The 23,512-nt window shown below is 45.0% G+C and overlaps 1 protein-coding gene across 2 annotated transcripts in view; it reads right to left on the bottom strand.

Moving 5' to 3' along the window:
- Positions 1 to 22,168, bottom strand: part of GPD1L (glycerol-3-phosphate dehydrogenase 1 like) — a 61,932-nt gene extending 39,764 nt beyond the window's left edge. Inside the window, exons 1-2 of one of the 2 annotated variants that reach the window (XM_016940623.3) lie at positions 21,878 to 22,146; positions 473 to 650 (exon numbers count right to left, since the gene is read on the bottom strand). In XM_016940623.3, the coding sequence (XP_016796112.1) occupies positions 473 to 650; positions 21,878 to 21,924 (225 nt within the window). In that variant the 5' untranslated portion in view covers positions 21,925 to 22,146. Of the gene's footprint in view, positions 1 to 472; positions 651 to 21,877 lie in introns of both variants that reach the window. The other variant, XM_016940624.2, reaches the window with a different exon arrangement.
- Between the last annotated feature and the right edge of the window lie 1,344 nt (positions 22,169 to 23,512).

Here is a 23,512-nt window from a genome sequence, read left to right as displayed (position 1 = left end):
AATGTGACTGTATCTGGAAACAGTGTCTTTAAAGAGGTAATTAACTTAAGTCATTGGGGTGGGTCTTTATCCAATATGACTGCTATCTTTATAAGAGGAGATTATGACAGAGATAGGATTAGAGGGAAGACCATGTGAAAATACAGAAGATGCTATCTACAAGCCAAGGAGAGAGGCCTCAGAAGAAATTAACCCTATCAACACCCTGATCTCATGCTCAAAACCTCTAGAATTATAAAAGATAAATTTCTGTTGTTTAAGGTACCCAGTCTGGCACTTTGTTAAGGCATCCTTAGCAACATAATAGGAAACCCATTTTCAGAGTCAGGAAGACCAAAACCAACCAACCAATTGGTAGTGGAAAGGAACTGGGGAAAAGGGAAGCAACTTTCCCAGTTCCAAAACCCAAGTGCTGCTCAGCCAAGCACAACTTGCAGAATGAACCAATGTACATTTCACCCCAAAGTCTTACCACATTTTCTGGCAGCTTGTGTCCAGGAAGATATTTTACATTTTCATGGTCATTATTTATGATGTCTGTCAGTTTTCTGCCATTAACTGTTTCTTCAAAGACCCACATCTTGACTGTGGAGGCAAATTTCTGAAGTTTCTTGACATTATTACCAATTATTTTTGCAACAGCTGAACCCCTACAAAAGAAACCGTGGAAAAGAAAAAAATAAACTCACTTGGGCGGGAGAGAAAAAACATTTGATTAAAATTCAGAAGACTTGTGTTTTGATTCTGATTCAAACACTGAGCCTACTCAAGATGTGACATGTATCAGCCCCAAGCCATTTGAAACTTAGTTGTTTTCACATGGAATACCACCGCCTGTGAATGGGAAAGCACCAGAATTTGGCTTAAGGTCAAAATGCACCACCCCTTGAAACTAGTAAGAATCAACCTATCTTGGAAGACAACGTCACAGGCAGAAGAGAAATCCACCCCAAAGCATGAAAATGACCCTAGAAGGTCTTGAAAGGATATTGAGATGTACCTGTGGTAAAATAAACTGTGTCTTGATGAACTGCAACAGGTGCAAAGCAGAATCACAAAGGAAAGACAAGAACCTGACTGGATTCCAGAAGAGGAGCAAAGGGAGAGCACAGGGCCCAGTTGCTGAGTACTTTGCACTCCCTCCGCCCTGCAACCAAGCCGGCCTCTGGCCCCCAAGCTCCCTTTTCTCTGCATCTCTATTTAGCAAACATGTTCTAGTGACGGCTCAGTCTCCCACAGGCTTTCCTACAGGGGACAAGAATGACCCTGATTTGTTAACATCTGTCCTCCCGACAGCAGTGCGGGTCTGCACGTGGTTGCTGCAGCAGAGGAGGTTGGACCAGACACCTGTGTCCATCTCACAGAAGCTGCTGATGGGGCCATGGTGGGCACTTGATCCTAGCTGAGCCTGTCAGCTTTCCCCTCTGGACTTTCAACTGAGAAACAGTTTGTTTCTTAGATGACTTTCCTGGTGTGAGGAGCAAATGAGAGAATGCAGTAAAGAGCATCTTGCAAATTCATGTGTTAGGGCAGTTGCTACTTTTTCTCACAATTATTCTCAAGACAAGTTGATGACATGGAGTAGAGGGTGATAACAAAAGGCGGGGGCAGCCAAGTGGATGCAGAACATGTTTGAGACATTTATTTTCATCCCTGGATGAATCTGTTATTCTAACCCAAATATAATACATCCCAGCATATAAACCTGTATGCTTTAACAACCACAAAATTTCAAATAATTCTAACAGATTATAAATATTGTCCCTTTCCTGACATAGAAGGGATAAACTGAACCAGTGGTTCTCAACTTTGGCTGCACACAGAGTTACCCGGGAGATTTAAAAATCCTGAGTCCCAGACCACACCCCAGGCCAATGGAACTGGCACTTCTGTGGTGGGATCAGGCATCTGTACTTTTTAAAGCTCCCTGATGACTTGATGTGCAGCCAGGGCTGAGAGCCACTGCTCTGCACAATGATTAGAATTCTGATGCCCTCCTCCCTCACAAAAGAATAGCTGTAGGTATCAAGGCTATGCAGCTGTACTTGTGAAATTCTTATTCTATGCCAGCAGGACAGGTTATTAGAAAAATACCCATTAATCTAATTCTCCTACTGACACTTTGTAGAAGGGAGGCCAGGAATCTCCCACCATCACTACCACCTTTATTCTAATCTTGGAAACAGCTGCTCACGTACTCACAGGGAGATAAAGGCTGTGGTTCACAGTGTTCCCTGGCATCAAGTAACTTTCACAAGGTCATAGAGAACAAGTGTGGTTCTGGGGGACTGAGCATCAACTGACGAGGGACTATGAGACACCAGGAATCTAAGTCTAGTAAACCAAGTGGAAAAATAAATCAGAACCAGGAATCCCTCCCCATGATCTTACTGGAATACACTTGCTTTCCCCTTTACAGCTGCCTCTTGGGGAAGCCAAACATTTGCAACCAGAAGCAAACCTGTAGTATCTGCTGCAATGAGTTGGGAATATTTATTTATTTATGTATTTATTTATTTATTTATTTATTTAATTTATTGATACAGGATCTCACTCTGTCACCCAGGCTGGAGTGCAGTGGCGCAGTCACAATTCACTGCAGCCTCGACCTCCTGGGCTCAGGTGATCCTTCCAACTCAGCCTCCTGAGTGGCTGGGACTACAGGCACGTGCCACCACACCTGCCTAGAGTTAGGAAAATTTAAACAAACATTGGTACCATTAAGAACTAAGCCCTCCAGACCATGTCTGTACGTCCTTTGGGATTCAATGGGGCTTAAAGTGACAGGATAAAAAATTAATAAGGGGAATTCCAGTTATTTTACTCTTGGGGGGTCATCAAGACCTCATTCTACCTCATTCCTGGTTTCATCAATAATTTCAGTCATTCACTCATTTATCTCAGTCATCAAATATTTACTGAGCACCTACTATGCGTAATGCATTGGGCCAGATGGTGGTAATACAGCAGGGGAAAGGCAATGTGTTCTTTGCTCTCAAAAGCTTACCACCCGCTCAGAGAGATAAATAGCTAAAAGGCATTCATGATGCTGTGTGTGGTAAGAGGTGGAAGAAAGTGGAAGCAGATGTGGTTAGAAGGGTAAACTGCAGTGGACTTCAATACAAAGGAACCAACTGCAATACATGTTGATCCATGACAAGTCTCCCAGGCTCAACCTTCTATTAAGAGAACCATAATGGACAGCCCGACCCAGGGTGCAGGGAGAAGACATAAGGATGGTGCTCAGGAAGACCAAACCCCGCTGAGAAGCAAAAAAGGCTTTGCAAATCAGGGCTGGGAAGAGCAGACACAGCAGTGCTTTCCACCCAAATACTCAGCTAACTGCAGACACATGAGTGAGCCTGACCAGCTGATCCATAACTCATAAGCAATCATAAATGCTTGTTATTTTAAGCAGCTGAGTTAGGGGAGAGTGGGCTGTGTTGCAGCAAAAGCTGATAGATGCATAAATACAGCATCTTTGACACAACTAGAGGCCACTCCAAGTGAATTGTTGGCCAAGCTGTTGGATTTGCCACCCAGGGATTGGCAATGTGGTGGGAGGGATTGGGGGCTGGGGTAGTGTTCAGTGCTGAAGGAAGGACTGTGGAATTAAATTCACATATGGAGAGGAACAAAATGATCCTAGTACCTTAAGGCCTAGTTTTGTTCTCTATATATAATTTATACAGTAATTTTTTTGGCAAGGGTGGCGGGGAGGCAGGGCATGGAGGAGGAGGACCAGGACTTAAAACACTATATTTTATTTTGTTTTAACCCCCTTTGGCATACTCTCTCTGTTTGTTTGTTTGAGACAATGTCTTGCTCTGTCCTCCAGGCTGGAGTGCAGTGGTGCAATCATGGCTCACTGCAGCCTTGATCTCCCAGGCTCAAGGGAATCATCCCTGGCCCCTCGAGTAGCTGGACAACATGTGTGCCACCACGCCCAGCTAATTTTTTAAAAAGTTTTTGTAGAGATGAAATCTCTCTATGTTTCCCAGGCTAGTCCTGAACTCCTGGGCTCAAACGATCCTCCCACCTTGGCCTCCCAAGGTGTTAGGATTACAGGCATGAGCCACTGCGCCCAGCCCAATCTCCATGTTGAACTCAATATTTTCTCTGTTGTCCACTTTTATCTGTGTGGTTTATAAAAAATCAAAAAGTATAACCCGCACCCAAAATTCCTTTGTGCCTCTGGAATGGTACTAGATGCATTTGTCCCAAGTGTTACCTCTTCTGACCAATGTGAAAGAGCAGTTTCATTTTTCTTGTGGATGAAATAGAGCAAGGAAAGTGTTTTGGAGGAGCCAGAGGGTTTTGAAGGGAACAGAGTCTACTTATAAGTGACACACCCTGTTCTAAAGAAATGGGCCAGGGGTGGTGGCTCACGCCTGTAATCCCAGCACTTTGGGAGGCCGAGGCAGGTGGATCACAAGGTCAGGAGATTGAGACCATCCTGGCCAACATGGTGAAACCCTGTCTCTACTAAAAATACAAAAAATTAGCTGAGCATGGTGGCGTGCGCCTGTAGTCCCAGCTACTCAAGAGGCTGAGGCAGGAGAATCGCTTGAACTCGGGAGGCGGAGGTTGCAGTGAGCCGAGATCATGCCACTGTATTCCAGCTTGGGCTACAGAGGAAGACTCTGTCTGGGAAAAAAGAAAGAAAGAAAGAAAGAAATGTGACTGGCCAACAGAAGGCCAGTCCAAAAATGTACATAGATATATTAGAGCTGAGCTTAAAATAAAAGTACTGACTACAGTCCACAAAGGTGGTTTGCATGTGAACAGGTCATAGTTGGGGACCTGCGGCCACACTGCTGGCACTCTCCATGTCTCAGCTGCTTTCTGTAACACTACACAAGCATAGTCAGGCATAGGTCTTGTCTGTCTATCTATCTATCTATCTATCTATCTATCTATCTATCTATCTATCTATCTATCTCTTTCAATTCCTGCATATCTATCTCTCTGTCTATCTACCTGCCTGCCTATTTTTCAACTCCTGCATATCTATCTATCTATCTGTCTGTCTGTCTTTCGACTCCCGCATTTTGAGAATTGAGGGCACAGGTCTTCACATGGCTGGGTCAAGGGCACGAGCAGCCACCTCCACATCAGGCTCAGCTCATCCATCTACAAAATGATGGGGGAGTCAGGTAATCTTTAAGGTTCCTTCCAGGTCTATGATCGAATCCAGTGCTTCCCAAAGTGAGAAATGGGTACTAGGGATACACACGAAACCAAATGACACTGAATCACTCGTGCCCTTTTCAACTCTCATGGTCCTAAGCGAGTGCAGAATGTCTCACTGCAGTGCCATTAAGTGGTTACCATCTCTCCAGCATGTGCTAATTTCCCTTCTTCACAAAGTCTGAAGAGGCCTCAGACTCTGAGCCTTGGCAGGTAGTAATATCTGGCAAGAATTTTATAACACTGTCTTGTTTTCATTCTACTGGGTTTTGTTGTTGTTACCTTCTACTTGTGATATTTACTATAGTGGTATGAAGTTGTCTTTTAAAGTAAACATTTAGGCTGGACACAGTGGCTTCCACCTGGAATCTCAGCACACTGGGAGGCTAAGGAGGGAGCATTTCTTGAGCCCAGAAGTTTGAGACAGCTTGGGCAACATAGTGAGATCCTGTCTCTACAAAAAATAAAAAATTAGCTGGGCATGATGGCTGCACCTGTAGTCCTAGCGACTCAGGAGGCTGAAGCGAGAGGATCAGTTGAGCCCAGGAGGTCAAGGCTGCAATAAGCCATGATCATACCACCGCAATCCAGCCTGGGTAATGGCACACAACCCTGTCTCCAAAAAATAAATGAATAAAAATCAACTTTTAAAGAAAGAATAGCAATCAAATAATACTATAGCTATGAAGCAGATAGAGCCAAAGCCATAAGGGTGCTGCCTGCATGATGTGTTTAACCCTACCCAAACTCTTCATCTTGCAGATTAAGATGCATGAGACTCAGTCATGTTCACCTTGCATCCTACAACCAGGTATGGCCTCCAGGTGGGTCTTACCTGGGGAGGAGGTTGGGGAGCCTTCCAGGCAGAAGGAAGGCCCCTGGAGCAAAGGTCAAAAACTAGCTAAGGCAGAACTTGGAGGACTCAGGTCTGCTGATGGCCAGTCCTGGGTCTTTACATAGATGTATAAAATTCTATTACCCATGAAATAATGAATTGTCTTAAGTCTTAAGCCTTAAAATATACACTATTTCACAAATCCTGTAATGTTATGCAAATAAAATTTAAAAGGAACTTGAGTAGATGGGTACTGCATATAAGATTTCATTTAATCTTTATTACAGCCCATAAGAGAGGTGCACATTATCCCCATTTTACAGATGATGAAATTGAGCCCCAAAGAGCATAAATGAATTACCTAAGTCATGCTGTCCATCTACAATTAGCAATTCAAACCCAGATCCGAGTGTCTCCAAAGCCTGCACTTGTTGCTAATTCATATTTGCCCTATTGTAGTGTAGAATCTTTTATTGAAAATATTTATTGAGCACCCATTAATTTCAGACACCATGCTGGGTGCAAGGCATACAAGCGAATAAACGCAGACAAGTCCCCATCCTCATGGAGCTTGGAGACTGGTAAACAGAGATTGACGCTGTTTCAACAAGCACAGAAAAAAATGTAACTGTACTGCCGGGCATGGTGGCTCATGCCTGTAATCCCAGCACTTTGGGAGGCCAAGGTGGGCAGATCACGAGGTCAGGAGTTCAAGACCAGCCTGACCAACATGGTGAAACACCGTCTCTACTAAAAATACAAAAATTAGCCGGGCGTGGTGGTGCGTGCCTGTAATCCCAGCTATTCAGGAGGCTGAGGCCAGAGACTCACTTGAAACTGGGAGGCAGAGGTTGCGGTGAGCTGAAATCACGCCACTGCACTCCAGCCTCGGCAACAGAGCAAAACTCTGCCTAAAAAAAAATATATATATATATATATAGAAATATATATATAGAAATATATACATAGAAATATATATAGAAATATATACATAGAAATATATATAGAAATATATACATAGAAATATATACATAGAAATATATATATAGAAATATATACATAGAAATATATATAGAAATATATACATAGAAATATATACATAGAAATATATATATAGAAATATATACATAGAAATATATATATAGAAATATATATATAGAAATATATATAGAGAGAAATATATATATAAAGAAAGCCTAGCCAGGGCGGAGCTCTGAGGCTTAGTGGGCCTTACCCGGGGAGGAGGCTGGGTACCTTCCCGGCAGCAGTAAGGCCCCTGGGGCAAAGCTCACTCATAGCAGGTGGCATGGCCAACAATAGGCACAGATTTTATCCAGAACCAACACATCCAGAGAGGAGAGAAAAGAAGGAAGAGGAGACAGGTTAAGGGAAGGAGAGAAGAGGAGACAGGGCAAGAGAAATGGAGAAGATCAGGGAGACTAAGGGAGGAGAAAAAGAGGAGGGAGGGAAGGTGGAGAAAATGGCGTGGCAGGGGCAAGAGGCAAGGAAGGGACGGGGTGGGCAAAAACAGCACTAATTTGGTGCGTACCAGGTGTCAGGCACTGTTTCAAATACCTTACCCACAGTATCCCTTTTAACCCTTCTGCTCTACGGCCCTGAGTCCCAGCTGGATGGACACCCGCCTGCAGGAGGTCCTAACCCCCAGCTTGGCAATGCCCTCCCCGCCTCCACCCCCAGCTAACCCTTTGCCATTCACTCTGTCCACAGCCTTCTCACCCCTTTCTTTCTAAAAAGGTGTAGTATTTAATTAGGCTGGGAAGGTACTACTTCAGCCAAGGAATGGACGCCTGTTTTTAAATAAAAATAAAAATTTCAGAACCCTCTAAATTCATTATGCCAAGGGGGAAGTTAGGCCTTGGAGACTGGGTTATGTATAACTTGCATGCTTGCAATTCTGCTTCACTCTCTTCCCCACTGTTCTTGACTTCCTCATTGTAAATGACTAGGAGAGACCAGATCTTCCCGCTTCTAATTGCTGATCTTTGTTGTACATTAACTGCCTCCTTCATTGTCCTGTACCTAACTCGCACCAGATAGCGTCAGTCCAAGACCCAATGATGGTTACATCTGCTGTGTGGAATGTTAAATATACCTTCCCCACCATCAAAAAGACCACCTTGACTAATCAGATCATTGTAACTATGCATTAAGCCTTACATAGAAACATGCTGAAATCCTGTTAAACTTCCCTGAACTTTTTCTATATGAACACTCTCAAATTTCTTGGAATCTGTTCTTTCTGGGCAGGCTCACTTGTTTTTGTTTGTTTGTTTGTTTTTTGTTTTTTTTGAGACAGAGTCTCACTCTGTCACCAGGCTGGAGTACAGTGGTGCGATCTTGACTCACTGCAACCTCCGTCTCCTGGGTTCAAGCGATTCTCCTGCCTCAGGCTCCCCAGTAGCTGGGACTACAGGCACGCGCCACCACACCCAACTAATTTTTGTATTTTTAGTAGAGACAGGGTTTCACCATGTTGGCTGGCACGGTCTTGATCTCTTGACCTTGTGATCCGCCTGCCTCGGCCTCCCAAAGTGCTGGGATTACAGTTGTGAGCCACTGTGTCCGGCCGGCAGGCTCACTTTTAACCTTCGCACTTAATTAAACTCTCTTTAAACTAGATTCTGACCTTTTTGATTATTTTAGGTTGACACTATCAAGTTGGGCCTAAAAACCTGATGAATTTCTTTGAGGCCAGACAGGACCCTACAGTCCATCCTTCTTTTTACTATGGAGGAAGCGGAGGTCCGGGAAGAATTCACCATCAGCTAGATTCTCCACATTCCATGTCCCCATCTCTTCCAGAGCTGACCCGGGCTGGTTCCATGGGCAAGAGGGTGGTCCTTTGTGGTTTAAATAACATGTACTTTTTCACTCATAAGAGCAATACATGAAAAAAAATTATGAATAATCTCACCACCCAGGGAGAACCACTATTAACATTTTGCGTAATTCTTTGCAGTCAAAGGGCTTTTAAAGAACAACCAAATGCCAGAGTATTAGATGCAAATGTTAAAAATGAAGTATTTTAAAAATAGATTCAACTTGGCGAATGTTATTTGATCTCTACATAGGGAAGCTTTCTAAGCTTAAAATCAAAGAAAGAAACCACAAAGGAAAAAAGATCAATATGAACAACTTCACTTCAAAGAGGAAGGAGACTGAAAAGGTTTTCTATCAAAATTCAAACTGCAGGGGAAAATGCTTATGATAGAATGTTACATTTAACAAAAAGGATGTAAAACTGTACATACCCTATGATTGCAAGTGTGCAATTAATAAATAATACCACCTCAGATCCACTTAGATGGCTACTATCAAAAACACAGAAAATAATAAGTGTTGGTAAGGATGCAGAGAAATCAGGACCCTTGTATACTGTTTGTAGATTTGTAAAGTACTGCAGCCACTGTGGAAAACCAAATGGCAGTCCCTCAAAGAATTAAAAATAGAACTAACATATGATCAAGCAATTCTGTTTCTGGGTACATACCCCAAAGAATTGAAAGCAGGGTCTCAAAGAGGTATTTGTACACCCATGTTCATAGCAACACTATTCACAATTGCCAAAAGGTGGAAGCAACCCAAGTGTCCATCAACTGATGTATGGATAAGCAAAAGGTGGTCTACACATGCAATGGGATATTATCCAGCCTTAAAAAGGAAATTCTGACATACGTTACAACATGGATGAACCTTGAAGACATTATGCTAACTGAAATAAGCCAGACACAGAAGGATAAATAATGTATAATTCTACTTATATGAGGTACTTAGAGTAGTCAAATTCATAGAGACAGAAAGTAGAAGCGTGGTTTCCAGGGACTGGGGAAAGAGTGGATTGAGGAACTGTCGTTTAATGAATATAGAGTTTCAGATTTGCAAGATGAAAAGAATTCTGGAGATCTAATTCTTTTCAATATTTTCATTGTTTTCAATACGAACAATGTGAACATTCTTAACCCTACTAAACCGTATGCTTAAAAATGGTTAAGGTGGTAAATTTTATGTTATGTATATTTTGTCACAATTAAAAAAACACACACACTTAAAAAGGATGGCAAGAAAACACACAAGAACAAGCATAAGACCCAGCCTACGGTCAGATCCTATTAAAAGTGCAGTTCGTGGACCAGCAGTGAATATATCCCTGAGAGCGTGTTAGAAATGCTGAACCTCAGGCCCTACCCCAGACCTGCTGAATCAGAATCTGCTCTGTAACACAATCCCCAAGAGATTCACATGCACATTGAAGTGTTGACATAGTAGATGCACAACAAACATTTGTTGCATGAATACATCCTTTCTTATTGGTAAGTTTACAAGCAAATGTTATTGTGTTCTTCATACTTGCCTATCTTTTCCAAATTTTCCCAAACAGGCATGTATTAGTTTATTTTTTTATTCTGATTTTAAATCATTCCCATTTAGATATTTTAACAGACCCCGAATCCAAAGCAGACAAGTTTCAGCAAGTCCCAAGGCCTGTTAGCCAACCAGAAAATAGAAGCTATGGAGGTTTAACTGAAATCCACAGATGCCCCCTAAGTCTCATTTTAGTTGATACTTATTTCAATATGTTTTCAGAGCAGCCAAGTAGGAGCAGTTTGGGATGGACCACACCTCTGTCAGCCTGTACAAAAATGGCTATCCATGACCTGGTCAGCCATGCTATCAACCCCACACACCATGGAAACAATGTTCATCTGAGTGAATGGAGGAATGGTCAGTGATTAATTCAGATCAGAATCAAAGACATAGGTAGCAGGAGAATCTACCTGCCCACTCAGGAGAACAACACACAGGGTCCTGGAGAATGTCTAAGTCACAGTCTCAAATTGCCTTTAAGGACCACCAGTCTTAAGCAAGGATGGCAGAGAACCAAACTGTCCATGGTGCTTCAAATAAGCATATTCTACATCCTAGCACAAACTTTTTAGATAAATACATTCTGCAAGCCCATCTATTGATAATAGAAAGAACCATGTAGTGCAAATTCTAACAGCCACCTGGCATTTGGTCTCTGTTGACATAACAACTGAAAGACTATACACCCCTGCCCGCATTCCTGGATAATGAGAATTACTGAAAACCATTTCCAAACATCCACCAGAGTCTCAACAATGCAAAATCTCAGCTTTCAACCCTGAGCTCTACACCAGACATGCTAGGTAATCCAGAACAAACAAATCTCTTTTCTGCTTATGTTTCTAGGCCCTCTACAGCTGGAATGTTACTCTCCACCTTCCTCATACTTGCTTATTACAAAGTGAAAAATGAAATAAGAAATCATGACTAAATTATTTCTCATGTATTGTTCTGGCTTCCACCAACATATATGCAGATGGTTCAGTATAAGGCTATTCACTGCAGAACTCTTAGAATATCCATCAAGAGGAAACTGATTAAACAAAAGCATACCTATACCCAGCAATATTATACAAGTATAAAAAAGAATGAAGATGTTCTTTATGTATAGATATGGAAAGGGCTTCAAGACACAGTTACATGAAAAAGCAAGGAGAAAATAAGTATGTAGAGCTCCACTGCATACGTAGCTACACGTAGTATTTACATTTTAATTAGTTAACATTTAAATGTAGTCCGAATAGCCACATTTCAAGTGGGCAGGAAGGCAGAGAACTTCAACCACTCTACTGCATAGTATCTGTGTAACTTAGAACACATTACATAACTTCTGTAAGCTCAGACTTATTATAAAATAAGGATGATGACAATACAGTACCTCATACTGTGAGGATTAACTCAGATAACACATAAAGTGCTTAAGGGGTTAACCGGGATAGTCCTTACTACTGAATCTAACATTTGTGCAGCTGTGGGCCAAAGCTGAGCATGAGCTGGCTGTGTCAGTCAAGGCCTCACAGATGGGTTCTCCTTTGGTAGAAATAACTAGTCCAAGTAGTAGTAAATTTAAATATGAGTAGTAGTAAAATTGGTAGTAGTAAATCAGTCCAAGCTAGATGCTGTCAGTCCCCACCCCAATCCCCACCCCAGCTTGCTATCGTAGGTCACAGCACCCTTTCCTGGCAAAGCTACTCTCTTCCCCAGAATCCTTCTCAACACAAAACTCTCTGCAGCCACCATTAATCAACTAGAGTCAGTGCTTGAGATGAAATCTATCTGCCATCATTGCTGGTCCTGGTTGTGAGGATCAGAATCATGTTACTCAAACTCACAAGAGTTCCTTTTAAGCAGGTTACCATAAGATTTGTTGTTTAAAACAAGATCCTTTTGAGAATGCTCTGAAATTAGACTGGGACAAGTATAAACCACAGTTGAAGACAAATGTGAATGCATGGTCACTTAATTATATGTGATAATGCAAATTTATCCATAATCATTTCTAACATTTATATAACATATTACAGTTGTCAAAGTGTTTGCACATGCAGAATTTCAACAGACGACCCACACAATGGAGAACCATGGAGTACAGTCTACAAAAGGCACTTCCTGTCACTGGGTGGATCCACTCAAGAAACCCAACTTAAAAAGTTCAACCTGGCCGGGCGCGGTGGCTCACATCTGTAAACCCAGCACTTTGAGAGGCCGAGGCGGGCGCATCACGAGGTCAGGAGATTGAGACCATCCTGGCTAACACGGTGAAACCCCGTCTCTACTAAAAATACAAAAAAATTAGCCTGGCGTGGTGGCACATGCCTGCAGTCCCAGCTACTCGGAGGCTGAGGCAGGAGAATTGCTTGAACCCGGGAGGTGGAGGTTGCAGTGAGCCAAGATTGTGCCACTGCACTCCAGCCTGTGCAACAGAGCGAGACTCCGTCTCAAAAAAAAAAAAAAAAAAAAAAAGTTCAACGTACACGAAAAGGGTTTAGATGCTTGAAGACATTTCCATCAAGCTGAGGTAGCTACATGAATTACTAATTTCAGCTTGGGGATATTTCTGTCCAGATGGCCAGTGTTAGGGCTATTAGGTTAGAGTTCTCCTGCTCCTCCAGGACTGGAGAAACACAAATTCTTTGGTTCTTTTTTTGCCTATAACCCATGCAAACTACGTCCTTTCTTCAGCACTGGAAAAACCGGGTAGAGAAAATCCAAATGATGAGGATATAGTTTTCTTAGGACATACATGTGACTCTGGCTGTAATGATAATGAGAGGTGAAGCCAGCTGGACTTCTTGGGTCCAGTGGGGACTTGGAGAACTTTTCTGCCTAGCTAAAGTATTGTAAACGCACCAATCAGCACTCTGTAAAAACGCACCAATCAGCACTCTGTGTCTAGCTAAAGGATTGTAAATGCACCAATCAGTACTCTGGAAAAATGCACCAGTCAGCACTCTGTGTCTAGCTAAAGGATTGTAAATGCACCAATCAGCACTCTGTGCCTAGCTAAAGGATTGTAAATGCACCAATCAGCACTCTATAAAATGCATCAATCAGCACTCTGTAAAATGGACCAATCAGCACTCTGTAAAACGGACCAATCAGCAGGTTGTGGGCAGGGCCAAATAAAGGAATAGAAGCTGGCCACCCCATGCAGGGGTGGCAACTGGCTCAGGTCTCCTTCCACTCTGTGGATGCTTTGTTCTTTCGCTCTTCACAATAAATCTTGCTGCTGCTCACTCTTTGGGTCTGTACTACCTTTATGAGCTGTAACACTCACTACAGAGGTCTGCGGCTTCACTCCTGAAGTAAGCGAGACCACAAACCCACCTGGAGGAACAAACAACTCTGAACGTGCCACCTTTAAGAGCTGTAACACTCACTGGGAAGGTCTGTGGCTTCACTCCTGAAGTCAGCGAGACCACGAACCCACCGGAAGGAAGAAACTCCGAACACATCTGAACATCTGAAGGAACAAACTCTGAACACACCATCTTTAAGAACTGTAACACTCACCGTGAGGGTCCGCGGCTTCATTCTCGAAGTCAGCGAGACCAAGAACCCACCGGAAGGAACCAAGTCCGGAAACAATAAGAATGAGAAACTGTTTTACTATCTAGGACAGTGTTTCTCAAACTGAAGGTTATGCAGGCACAAAATAAATACAAGGAGAAGAGATCACAGTTAATCACCCACAGTAACATTTGTTACTGTGAAACATTTGTTTCTGGTTGGATATGAAGTATCCTCCATCATAATATAAAATTGTATGTTAGTTAGTTGCAAGTCAAAAAATTTAAAGCCACAGATTTAGGAAACTATGACTCTTCTGAACACATGGACTAGAAAAGCATCTGGCCCAATTCGTGCTACAGCTTGAAAAGTGCCTATTAAGTTCATGAAGGTTTGCCTTCTCTTACTCTTGTTAGAACCCAACCACCATATGGAGAAGCCTAAGCTAGCCTGCTGAAGGATGAGAGACATGTGGGCTGGTCACCCCTGTCACGCTGGCTGAAGCCTGCCCACTGCCAGACATGAAGGAGGTCATCTAGGACCAAGAGTCCCAGCCAGGCTGGGTGTGGTGGCCCATGCCTGTAATCCCAGTACTTTGGGAGGCCAAGGCAGGAGGATCACTTGAGCCCAGGTGTTCGAAATCAGCTTGGGCAACATAGTGAGACCCCACCTCTATGATGAAATCTGAAGATTAGCCAGGCATGGTGGTGTGTGCCTCTAGTCCCAGCTACTCGGGAGGTTAAGGTGGGAGGATTGCTTGAGCCTGGGAGGTTGAGGCTGCAATGCATTGTGATCATGCCACTGTACTCCAGCCTGGGTGACAGAGTGAGACTCTCAAAAAATAACAACAAAAAAAAGGTGGGTGAGAGTGTCCAACCAACTCACCAGCCAACCACAGCCATATGAGTGAGCCTAGGCTAGATCAGCAGAAAATCTGCCAGGTTAGTCAGCCCACATTGTTAAACCCCAGAATCATGAGCTAATAAATGATTGCTGTCTGAAGCCACTAAGTTTGGGGGTAGACTGTTAGGCAGTGAGAGATGACTGATTCAGTTCTCCTCTTCCAATTGTGGAAGAGACTGAGCCTCAAAGCAGAATAACTACAAAGTGTCACCAGTATAACCTTATGGGAGCCCAGGACACTTCTGGCACAGTGAGCTTAGTTCCTGACATCACCCAGTTGGGGAGGAGGAAAGGGAAAGGAGAATGGTGACACAGATGGTGAGGATCCCAGAAACTACTGTCCACCTGCAACCACTGAGAGACTTGCGGATGCTACTTGGCCTGCCAGAGACAAGATTTAGGAGATAATGTGACTTTTCTGTCCAAAGGGACATGACTTAGAGAAGAGTAGGCTCACCTAAGTGTTGCTCTGGGATTAACAGGTAAAAGTTAGAGGTGATAGATTTTTAGCTTAGATTTTCCTAAGATTTTTCTTCACATACAAAGAAAAAAAAAGATAAGATTTTTTCAACAATTAATCCTCTAATTAATTTTAAGATCAATTGCCTTGAAAATAGTAAACTATAATCATCTGTCATATCTATAGGAGAAGGGATGACTACATTGGTGGGAAACTGAATGAGATGATTTTTAAGGCCTTGCTTCCATTTTATTTCTCAGAAGGGGAATACAAAATTGGATTTTGTTGGGAGGATACTCAACATTTTTATGAAAATGATATTTATCCTCATGTAAATGTATGCTTCACACTGAAAATGGTAAGAATTTATGGAAACATGGTCTTTGGGGTTAAAAGGATCTGGGTTTCAAGTCCACCTAATAACTGTTGACTTAAGCAAGTTTTCTCTAAATCTTAGTTATGTCATCTAACATAGGATTATAATAATAGTACCCCACAGGCCTGTCACATGTTTAAACGAAATAACATCATGTACATGACACACAGAAAATGATAAATTATTATATTTATGCCTCTTAAGGAAGAGAAGGAGATAGAATGGAAGAATGAAGCAAGAGGTAAAGGTTAAGAGATGAAAGGTTAAGGTAAGACACTGGGAGCTCTCGACTCATTCCTAGAATAGTAGTCATTATTATATTATATATATATTTTTTGAGATAGGGTTTCCCTCCTGTCACCCAGGCTGGAGTGCAATGGTGCCATCTTGGCTCACTGCAACCTTTGCCTCCTGGGCTCAAGTGATTCTCCTGCCTTAGCCTCCCAAGTGGGTGGGACTACAGGTCCATGCCATCATGCCCAGCTAATTTTTCTATTTTTTTTTGTAGAGACAGGGTCTCACTAAGTTGTCTAGGCTGGTCTTGAACTCCTAGGCTCAACCAATCCACCTACCTCAGCCTCCCAAAGTGTTGGGATTACAGGTATGAGCCACTGTGCCCGGCCATGAGTTTTATTTATATTTTATTTATTTATTTTTTAGATTTAGAGACAGGGTCTTGCTATGTTTCTCAGGCTGGACTCAAATTGTGGGGCTCAAATGATTCTCCACCTCAGCCTCCCAAAGTATTGAGGTTATAGGCATGAGCCACTGCACCCAGCCCCACTCATGATTTGTATACCGAACAGGTGGGGGAGATGAAGGAAACAGGTGATTAAATATTACTTTTTAAAAAGCTGTACAAACTTTCTCACCTTAGCCTACGAGGGAACTCTAAGTCTCTTCCCAGTTCATCTCCAGTCCATCCTATCAACTCTCATTCCAACTTCCAAGGCAGAAGTGTGTCCGTGCGCCTGTCCTCAGGGAAGGATTATTTCTGACCATAAAGGAGCTAACTTATAGTCACTCAAATTGTTTCTGAGCTCTCTGTGTGGCGAGAATCACAACAGAAACTGAGTAGCACAGACAAAAGGGTGCCCAGGGCGGACGAACAGCCAGGATGCTGCACCCAACCAGTTCCAGCAGACCAAAAAAAAAAAAAAAGACAGAGTCACAGGTCCAGTTTCAGTCATCAGAGCAAAGTGGGCCAAAGCTCTCCTTGACTTTCGGTATCAGAGAAAATGTCAGGCTGTGGGGTGATGTGAAAACAAGGGCAAGAGATAGGCAACTCCCAAGGACACTCCTCCAGCTGTCTATCAGCCTCTCTCCTCATCTCCTGTCTTCTCTCCTATCCTCTGCCTCTCTACCCCTTGGCCAAACCCCAAACCAGTCCATTTTGTGACTTAATGACAGGTCCGATCAAGGATGATGAAACTAATAATACTAATAGCAACTGTCATTTACTGAGTGCTAGTCACCATGCACTCTCCCCAGATCATTTCATTTAATCCTAACCATAATCCCAGACAGCAGGTATCAATACATGATTCTTAGAGAGAAGCACTTTTCCCAAGGCCTCAGAGCTGCCAAGTAGGGGACCCAGACAGAAACCTAGGCAGTCAGATTCCCAAGCTCTTTTTTATACCACTGCACTACCCTGCCTCCAAAGGAGATTTGGGATGTGTTTCTGGACATATGCTTCCTATCACAAGGGTTTGGCTGTAAATACAGCCCTGAGGTTTTAACTCTAGAACTTTATTTTGCACTTTGTCTGGGTGATCTTCCCAAGGTGCTGGTTAAAAGAAAGAAACTTTGGGCCAGGCACTGTGGCTGATGCCTATAATCCCAGCACTTTGGGAGGCCAAGGCGGGCAGACTACTTGAGGCCAGGAGTTCAAGACCAACCTGGCCAATACGGCAAAACCCTGTCTGTACTAAAAATATAAAACTTAGCCGGGCATGGTGGTGCCCACCTGTAATCCCAGCTACTCAGAAGGCTGAGGCATGAGAATCGCTAGAACCCAGCAGATGGAGGTTGCAGTGAGCCAAGATGGTGCCATTGCACTCTAGCCTGGGTAACAGAGCTGACTCTGTCTCAACAACAACAAAAACAAAAAAAGAAAAAAGAAACTGTTTCATCTTTGAAAGAACCTCAGAAGCTTTTGTTGTTTTTCCAAATCAAATTTACAGGGTCAGGAAAAGTCATGCAGGTTAGGAAGTCCCTCCCTGCACCTGCGGCAGTAGGCAACACAGCAGGGCTCAGCTGGATGCATGACGGCCCCTCCTCTAGCCTCCTCTCTCTGATCTATGTAGAGAAAATGAGCTTCACCAAAGGACAGGACAAGGGCATGTTATACAACACGTCTACTTTCCTGCCCAGGACCTTCCTGGCTGAAGCTCCCTGGCAAGCCAGCTAGATTCAATATTCTGATAACTGTATTGCAACTGATGACAACTGACTTGGGAGAGGCACTCCATGTGAGAGTTCTCAAATGTGACAAACACCTTTATTTACACAAGCAGGCTAAGCTGCCCTAAAGTTCCAAGTATAAATATTGCTTAAGCAACTTGACATTCCTGAGGTAAGAACCAGATCTGGAAGGGTAGGTCTATCTCTTGGTGATCTGTATTAAAATTGGCAAAAGGCTAAAGTTCCTTCAGAAAAAAAAATCTCATTCTCAGGGGATATGATTAAGCAAGTCTAGTTTCAGTGGTAATTCTGACACAAGTGGTCTTGGGACCACACTTTAAGAAACACGATTTAGGCCGGGCACAGTGGCTTACGCCTGTAATCCCAGCACTTTGGGAGGCCGAGGCAGGCAGATCACGACGTCAGGAGATTGAGACCATCCTAGCTAACACAGTGAAACCTCGTCTCTACTAAAAAACACAAAAAATTAGCTGGGCGTGGTGGCGGGTGCCTGTAGTCCCAGCTACCTGGGAGGCTGAGGCAGGAGAATGGCGTGAACCCGCGAGGCGAAGCTTGCGGTGAGCTGAGATTGCGCCACTGCACTCCAGCCTGGGTGACAGAGCGAGACTCCGTCTCAAGAAAAACAAAAACAAACAAACAAAAAAAGAAACACGATTTAAAGTGTAACAGAGCAGTTACTCCATTCCACTTGGCAATTCCTTTGGTCTTATCTTCCATGTCCTCACTGATCTCAGACCTGAAGGTAAGTTGTTTAAGGACCGGGACTGTGTCCAGCTGTGTCTGCATTCCTGGTCAGACCACAGTCTCTTCACCGGGCAACACTCAAATGTCTACTGACTAGAGCTGAACACCCCTCTGGGGCTTCTCCATGTTGTTTTCAGTTTCTGAGTTTCTGAATCCCTCTGGGGAGGTCGTGATCCTCTCTCTAGGACTGGAGTAACTCTGTACCCAAGGCAGTGGCACAGAAGCCAAGAATTGTTCCCGTCTAATCCCATAATTAATGAAGCCAGGCAGCCAGCCCAAACCATCAGCACATTTCTCAATTGCTCTGCTTCAGTATCACTGGCCAAGTTCTACTCCATTTCCCTGGGCTGGAGTGGGCCAAGGAAACAGTCAAGTACACCAGAATGAAGAAGCCATGGGCAGGCAGCCAAATCCCAGCAGAGGGGGCAGGAGGCTCACTTCACTACTCTTGCTCCAGGCCCAGTTCCAGCACGGCAGAGCTGTGCTACTTGTCCTGCATCTTGCAAATTAGGAAAAGGGGCTGTCATCTGTGGAATTTTACAGACTAAAAAACTAATGTTAAAAAAACATGTGCTAAATGGGTGCCTTTCAAGTGGCATGGCCAACAGGGGAGCTGACACTGCACTCAAGTGACCTTGACATTAAAACTGGCAAAGCCGGCCAGGTACGGTGGTTCATGCCTGTAATCCCAGCACTTTGGGAGGAAGAGGCAGGCGGATCATGAGGTCAGGAGATTGAGACCATCCTGGCTAACACGGTGAAACCCCGTCTCTACTAAAAATACAAAAAATTAGCCAGGCATGGTGGCGGATGCCTGTAGTCCCAGCTACTCAGGAGGCTGAGGCAGGAGAATGGCATGAACCCAGGAAGCGGAGCTTGCAGTGAGCAGAGATCGCGCCACTGCACTCCAGCCTGGGCGACAGAGCGAGACTCCGTCTAAAAAAATAGTAATAAAAAAAAACAACTGGCAAAGCCAAGCTGAAAGTCCAAATTAAGCTTTGCAGCAGCAAGGTACCAACTCTATTAAATATTGTGTAGAACATTCTGTTGTTGGTTGAAAAATGCAGCTCACAGAAAAGTATGCAATACCCTAGTATTTGTAGCGTGGAGGGCGAAAGGACTACATGTAAGCATTCACTTGCATGGAATTCCTCCAGAAAGGACAGAAGTAATTCATAACACTGGTTTTCCTCCAGGAGGTACTCAGGGGGGATAAATGTGGATGGGTGATGTTTCACTGTTTTTGGTACTCTTTGGTTTTTGTTTTTTATTTTTTGTTTTGTTTTGTTCTTTTGAGACAGGGTTTCACTCCCTTCACACAGACTAGAGTACGATGGTGCAATCTGATTTTGGCTCACTGCAACCTCTGCCTCCCAGGCTCAGGCGATTCTGCTGCCTTAGCATCCCAAGTAGCCGGGACTACAGGCGCCTGCCACCACACCTGGCTAATTTTTTGTATTTTCAGTAGAGACGGGGTTTCACCGTGGTCTCGATCTCCTGACCTCATGATCCGCCTGCCTCAGCCTCCCAAAGTGCTGGGATTACAAGCGTGAGCCACCATGCCCGACTAATATTTTATTTTTTGTAGAGGCGGGGTTTTGCCGTGTTGCCCAGGCTAGTCTCAAACTCCTGGGCCCACCTCAGCCTCCCAAAGTGCTGGGATTACAGGCATAAGCTACTGCGCCCAGCCCTGGTTGTTAAACAATGTGAATGTATTATTCAATCAAATATCATTATGGTTTTAAAAATTAGTTTTTAGGCAGGGAGCGGTGGCTCACACCTGTAATCCCAGCTACTCAAGTGGATGAGGCACAAGAATCGCTTGAATCCAGGAGGTGGAGGTTGCAGTGAGCCAAGATCGCACCACTGCAACAGAGTCTTAGTATTGACTTAGCATATGCCAGGCACTAGGGTAGATGCCATTCTCAAAAGTTGGGAGACAGATAATCAAATAACTCCTTATAATGCAATGATGCAGGCCAGCAATAGGGACACAGAGGCCACTGGCCTTGCTGGGATGGAAAAGTGAAGAACCAGGTAAGGTTTCCTTCAATAAGTACTTTCTGGGCCAAGTCTTGAAAGAGTAAAACTAAGACCAACTACCTAGGACCAACTGCTGCAGCACTTCTGATGCCTGTCACGCCACAGAAAAACCGGTAAACAGAAGCACTGAAAGGACATCATCACTCTTAACTATTGTACACCAGTCCCTCCAATGTGGCAAGGAGTGTACAGCAATGAAAAAAGGCTTGGAAACACCAGATGCTACACTTTGCTTCCTTCCCCCTTCACACCCCCACCTCTACATTCACCCAAACACACCAGAGAATCCCACAGTGTACGTTTGATTAAGGGTACTAGAAGAACTGACATTTCTAATGTGCTCTATAAAATGTTAAAGTCAAATAAGGCCCCAAAGAGACGCAAAGCTTCGCAAACATCTCGGCAAGGGAGAATTCTCAACGCCTCAGGGAGAGCGGCCTGTTGAAACTTGGATTTTCTTCCTGATACGACGTGCCTAAGATAGTGGACCTATCAGAAGCGGGGGCGAGACGGGCACCTTGAAGGGCAGAGCATGCCCCGCCCGTGACCTGGGCAGCAAGAGCCCTTTAGCCCTCTCCGCCTCGGTTTCCTCAACACCGAAACTGCAGTAAGAATGCTCGAGCCTCCTCCAAGTCCTTGACCCAGGAGATCCGCCGTGGAGAACGGAATACGCCCTTAGGATATCGTGCAAAACACCCAGGCGTGGCAAGCAGGTGGCTTCTGTGCGCTCAGTAACGGGGGCGCAGACAGGTGCCCGCGTGCGCGGGGTGCCCTCTCTCCGCGCTGTCCCCCGCACGCACGCGAGCCCAGCGCCTCCCGAGCGAGTGCCCCGGTGCGGCCTCCTCGGGCGCACGGTGCCCAGCCCAGCAACGAGGTCGCCCACCCCGCCTCCCTGTGCGCAGTGCCCGGTGCCCACGCCGCAGCATGGGGCGCGCAGCCCTCACCGCCCGGGAGAGGCGCTTCCTGGAAGCGGAGCCCCGGCCTCCAGCCCGCCGCCGCTCACCAGTTCCCCGAGCCCACGATGCACACTTTCAGGGGCGCCGCTGCCATGGCCAGGCCGAATGTAGCCGCCTGGACCGTGCTTCCCTGGCCGGCTGCCCACCTCCGCCTGTTCAGCCTTGCCCGCAGCGGCTGGCGGCGGCCCCGCCCCTTTCGCCTCTCCGCCAATGGTCGCGGCCACCCCCGCCCGGCGCCGGGGGCCACAGCTGACAGCCGGGCAGGACCCGCTTCGCCACTCCCAAGAACCACTGCGCACGCCTGGCCCCGGCCGGCCTCCCGGCCCGGCTCCGGCACCGCCCCGCCCTGCCCGAGGCACATCGGGACATGTAGTCCTCACCCCCCGTCGCTGCGCGGCCCTAGGCAGCAGCTCCCGCCGCGCCACGTGCAGGCCCAGGCCACTGAGCAGCGACTCGCGCCCCTGGTTCCCGGTGGAGGCTGCACTCCATCCTCATGGGTGGAGCAGACCCAACCAGCTTGCCGTGGTGCCCCCTACACGCTCCTTTTTCCCTACTCGGGAAGGGCTGCCACATTGCCATTTGGAGCCGAGAGAGGCTCCTAGGTTGACTCTCAAGCCGACCAGACTTGGGGCAGAGCTCGAAATGCCCACCCGACCTTGTCATCCTCTGTTTCATTTGCACAAACAAGACACAGCCTGGCACCTCTGAACTTCTTAGAGAACTTGGATCTTCAGAGGACTTTGGAATTTGGCTGAACAGTACCTGCATTTCAAGGATGACACCTTTTCTAGTTAGAGTCAAGATAGAAACTTGACCTGGTGCAGTGGCTCACACCTGTAATCCCAGCACTTTTGGAGGCCGAGTCAGGAAGATCACTTGAGCCCAGGAGTTCCAGACCAGCCTGAGCAACATAATTAGGACCCCCCACCCCTCTGTACAAAAATTTAAAAAATTAGCCAAGCATGGTGGCACGCACCTATAGTCCTAGCTACTCAGGAGGCTGAGGCAGGAGAATTGCATGTGCCCAGGAGGTTGAGGCTTCAGTGAGCCAGGATAGGGCCACTGCACTCCAGACTGAAGGACAGTGAGACCCTGTCTCAACAAAAAATAAATACATAAAAATAAAGGAAAAAAGGTAACAACAGCTTGCATTTAGTGGGTGTCACCCTCACACGCTTACTTGGCAGGAATTGCCTTACCATTGTCTTTGCCCAGGGCCTGACTTATCCCTTGCTTGTGGTTTGTTTGCATTTGTGAGTAACACAATGCTCTCCTCCTTCTTGACAAATAGAACCTTAGTTTGTTCATTCTGAGCATCAGTCTCTGCCAGGCACTGTGCTAGACGCTGTCAGAGTAGGACAAAGTCCTTTCAACCAGTGGTTCTCAAACTCTGCTGCATATTAGTCACTGGGGCTTTTAAAAATCCCCATGCCCAGACACCATTGCAGGCCAGTTACATCAGAATGTCCCATGGTGGGATCCAGGCATCAGGATATTTATTTATTGACATATATTTTTTGAGACAGTCTCCTTCTGTTGCCCAGGCTGGAGCAGAATTTTTTAAAGTTCAAGAGGTAATTGCAAAAGTAAGCCAAGATTGAGAACCAGAAGACTAAAATATCAGTGGATTCTGGCTAAAGAAACAAATACTCTAGTACCTACAAAAAACGAAGCCTAGGCCG

Source organism: Pan troglodytes, chromosome 2 (assembly GCF_028858775.2).
Source record: "Pan troglodytes isolate AG18354 chromosome 2, NHGRI_mPanTro3-v2.0_pri, whole genome shotgun sequence".
Taxonomy (NCBI): Eukaryota; Metazoa; Chordata; class Mammalia; order Primates; family Hominidae; genus Pan; species Pan troglodytes.
The sequence above is the reverse complement of the archived record's forward strand: the minus strand, read 5'-3'. Positions and strand labels throughout refer to the sequence as shown.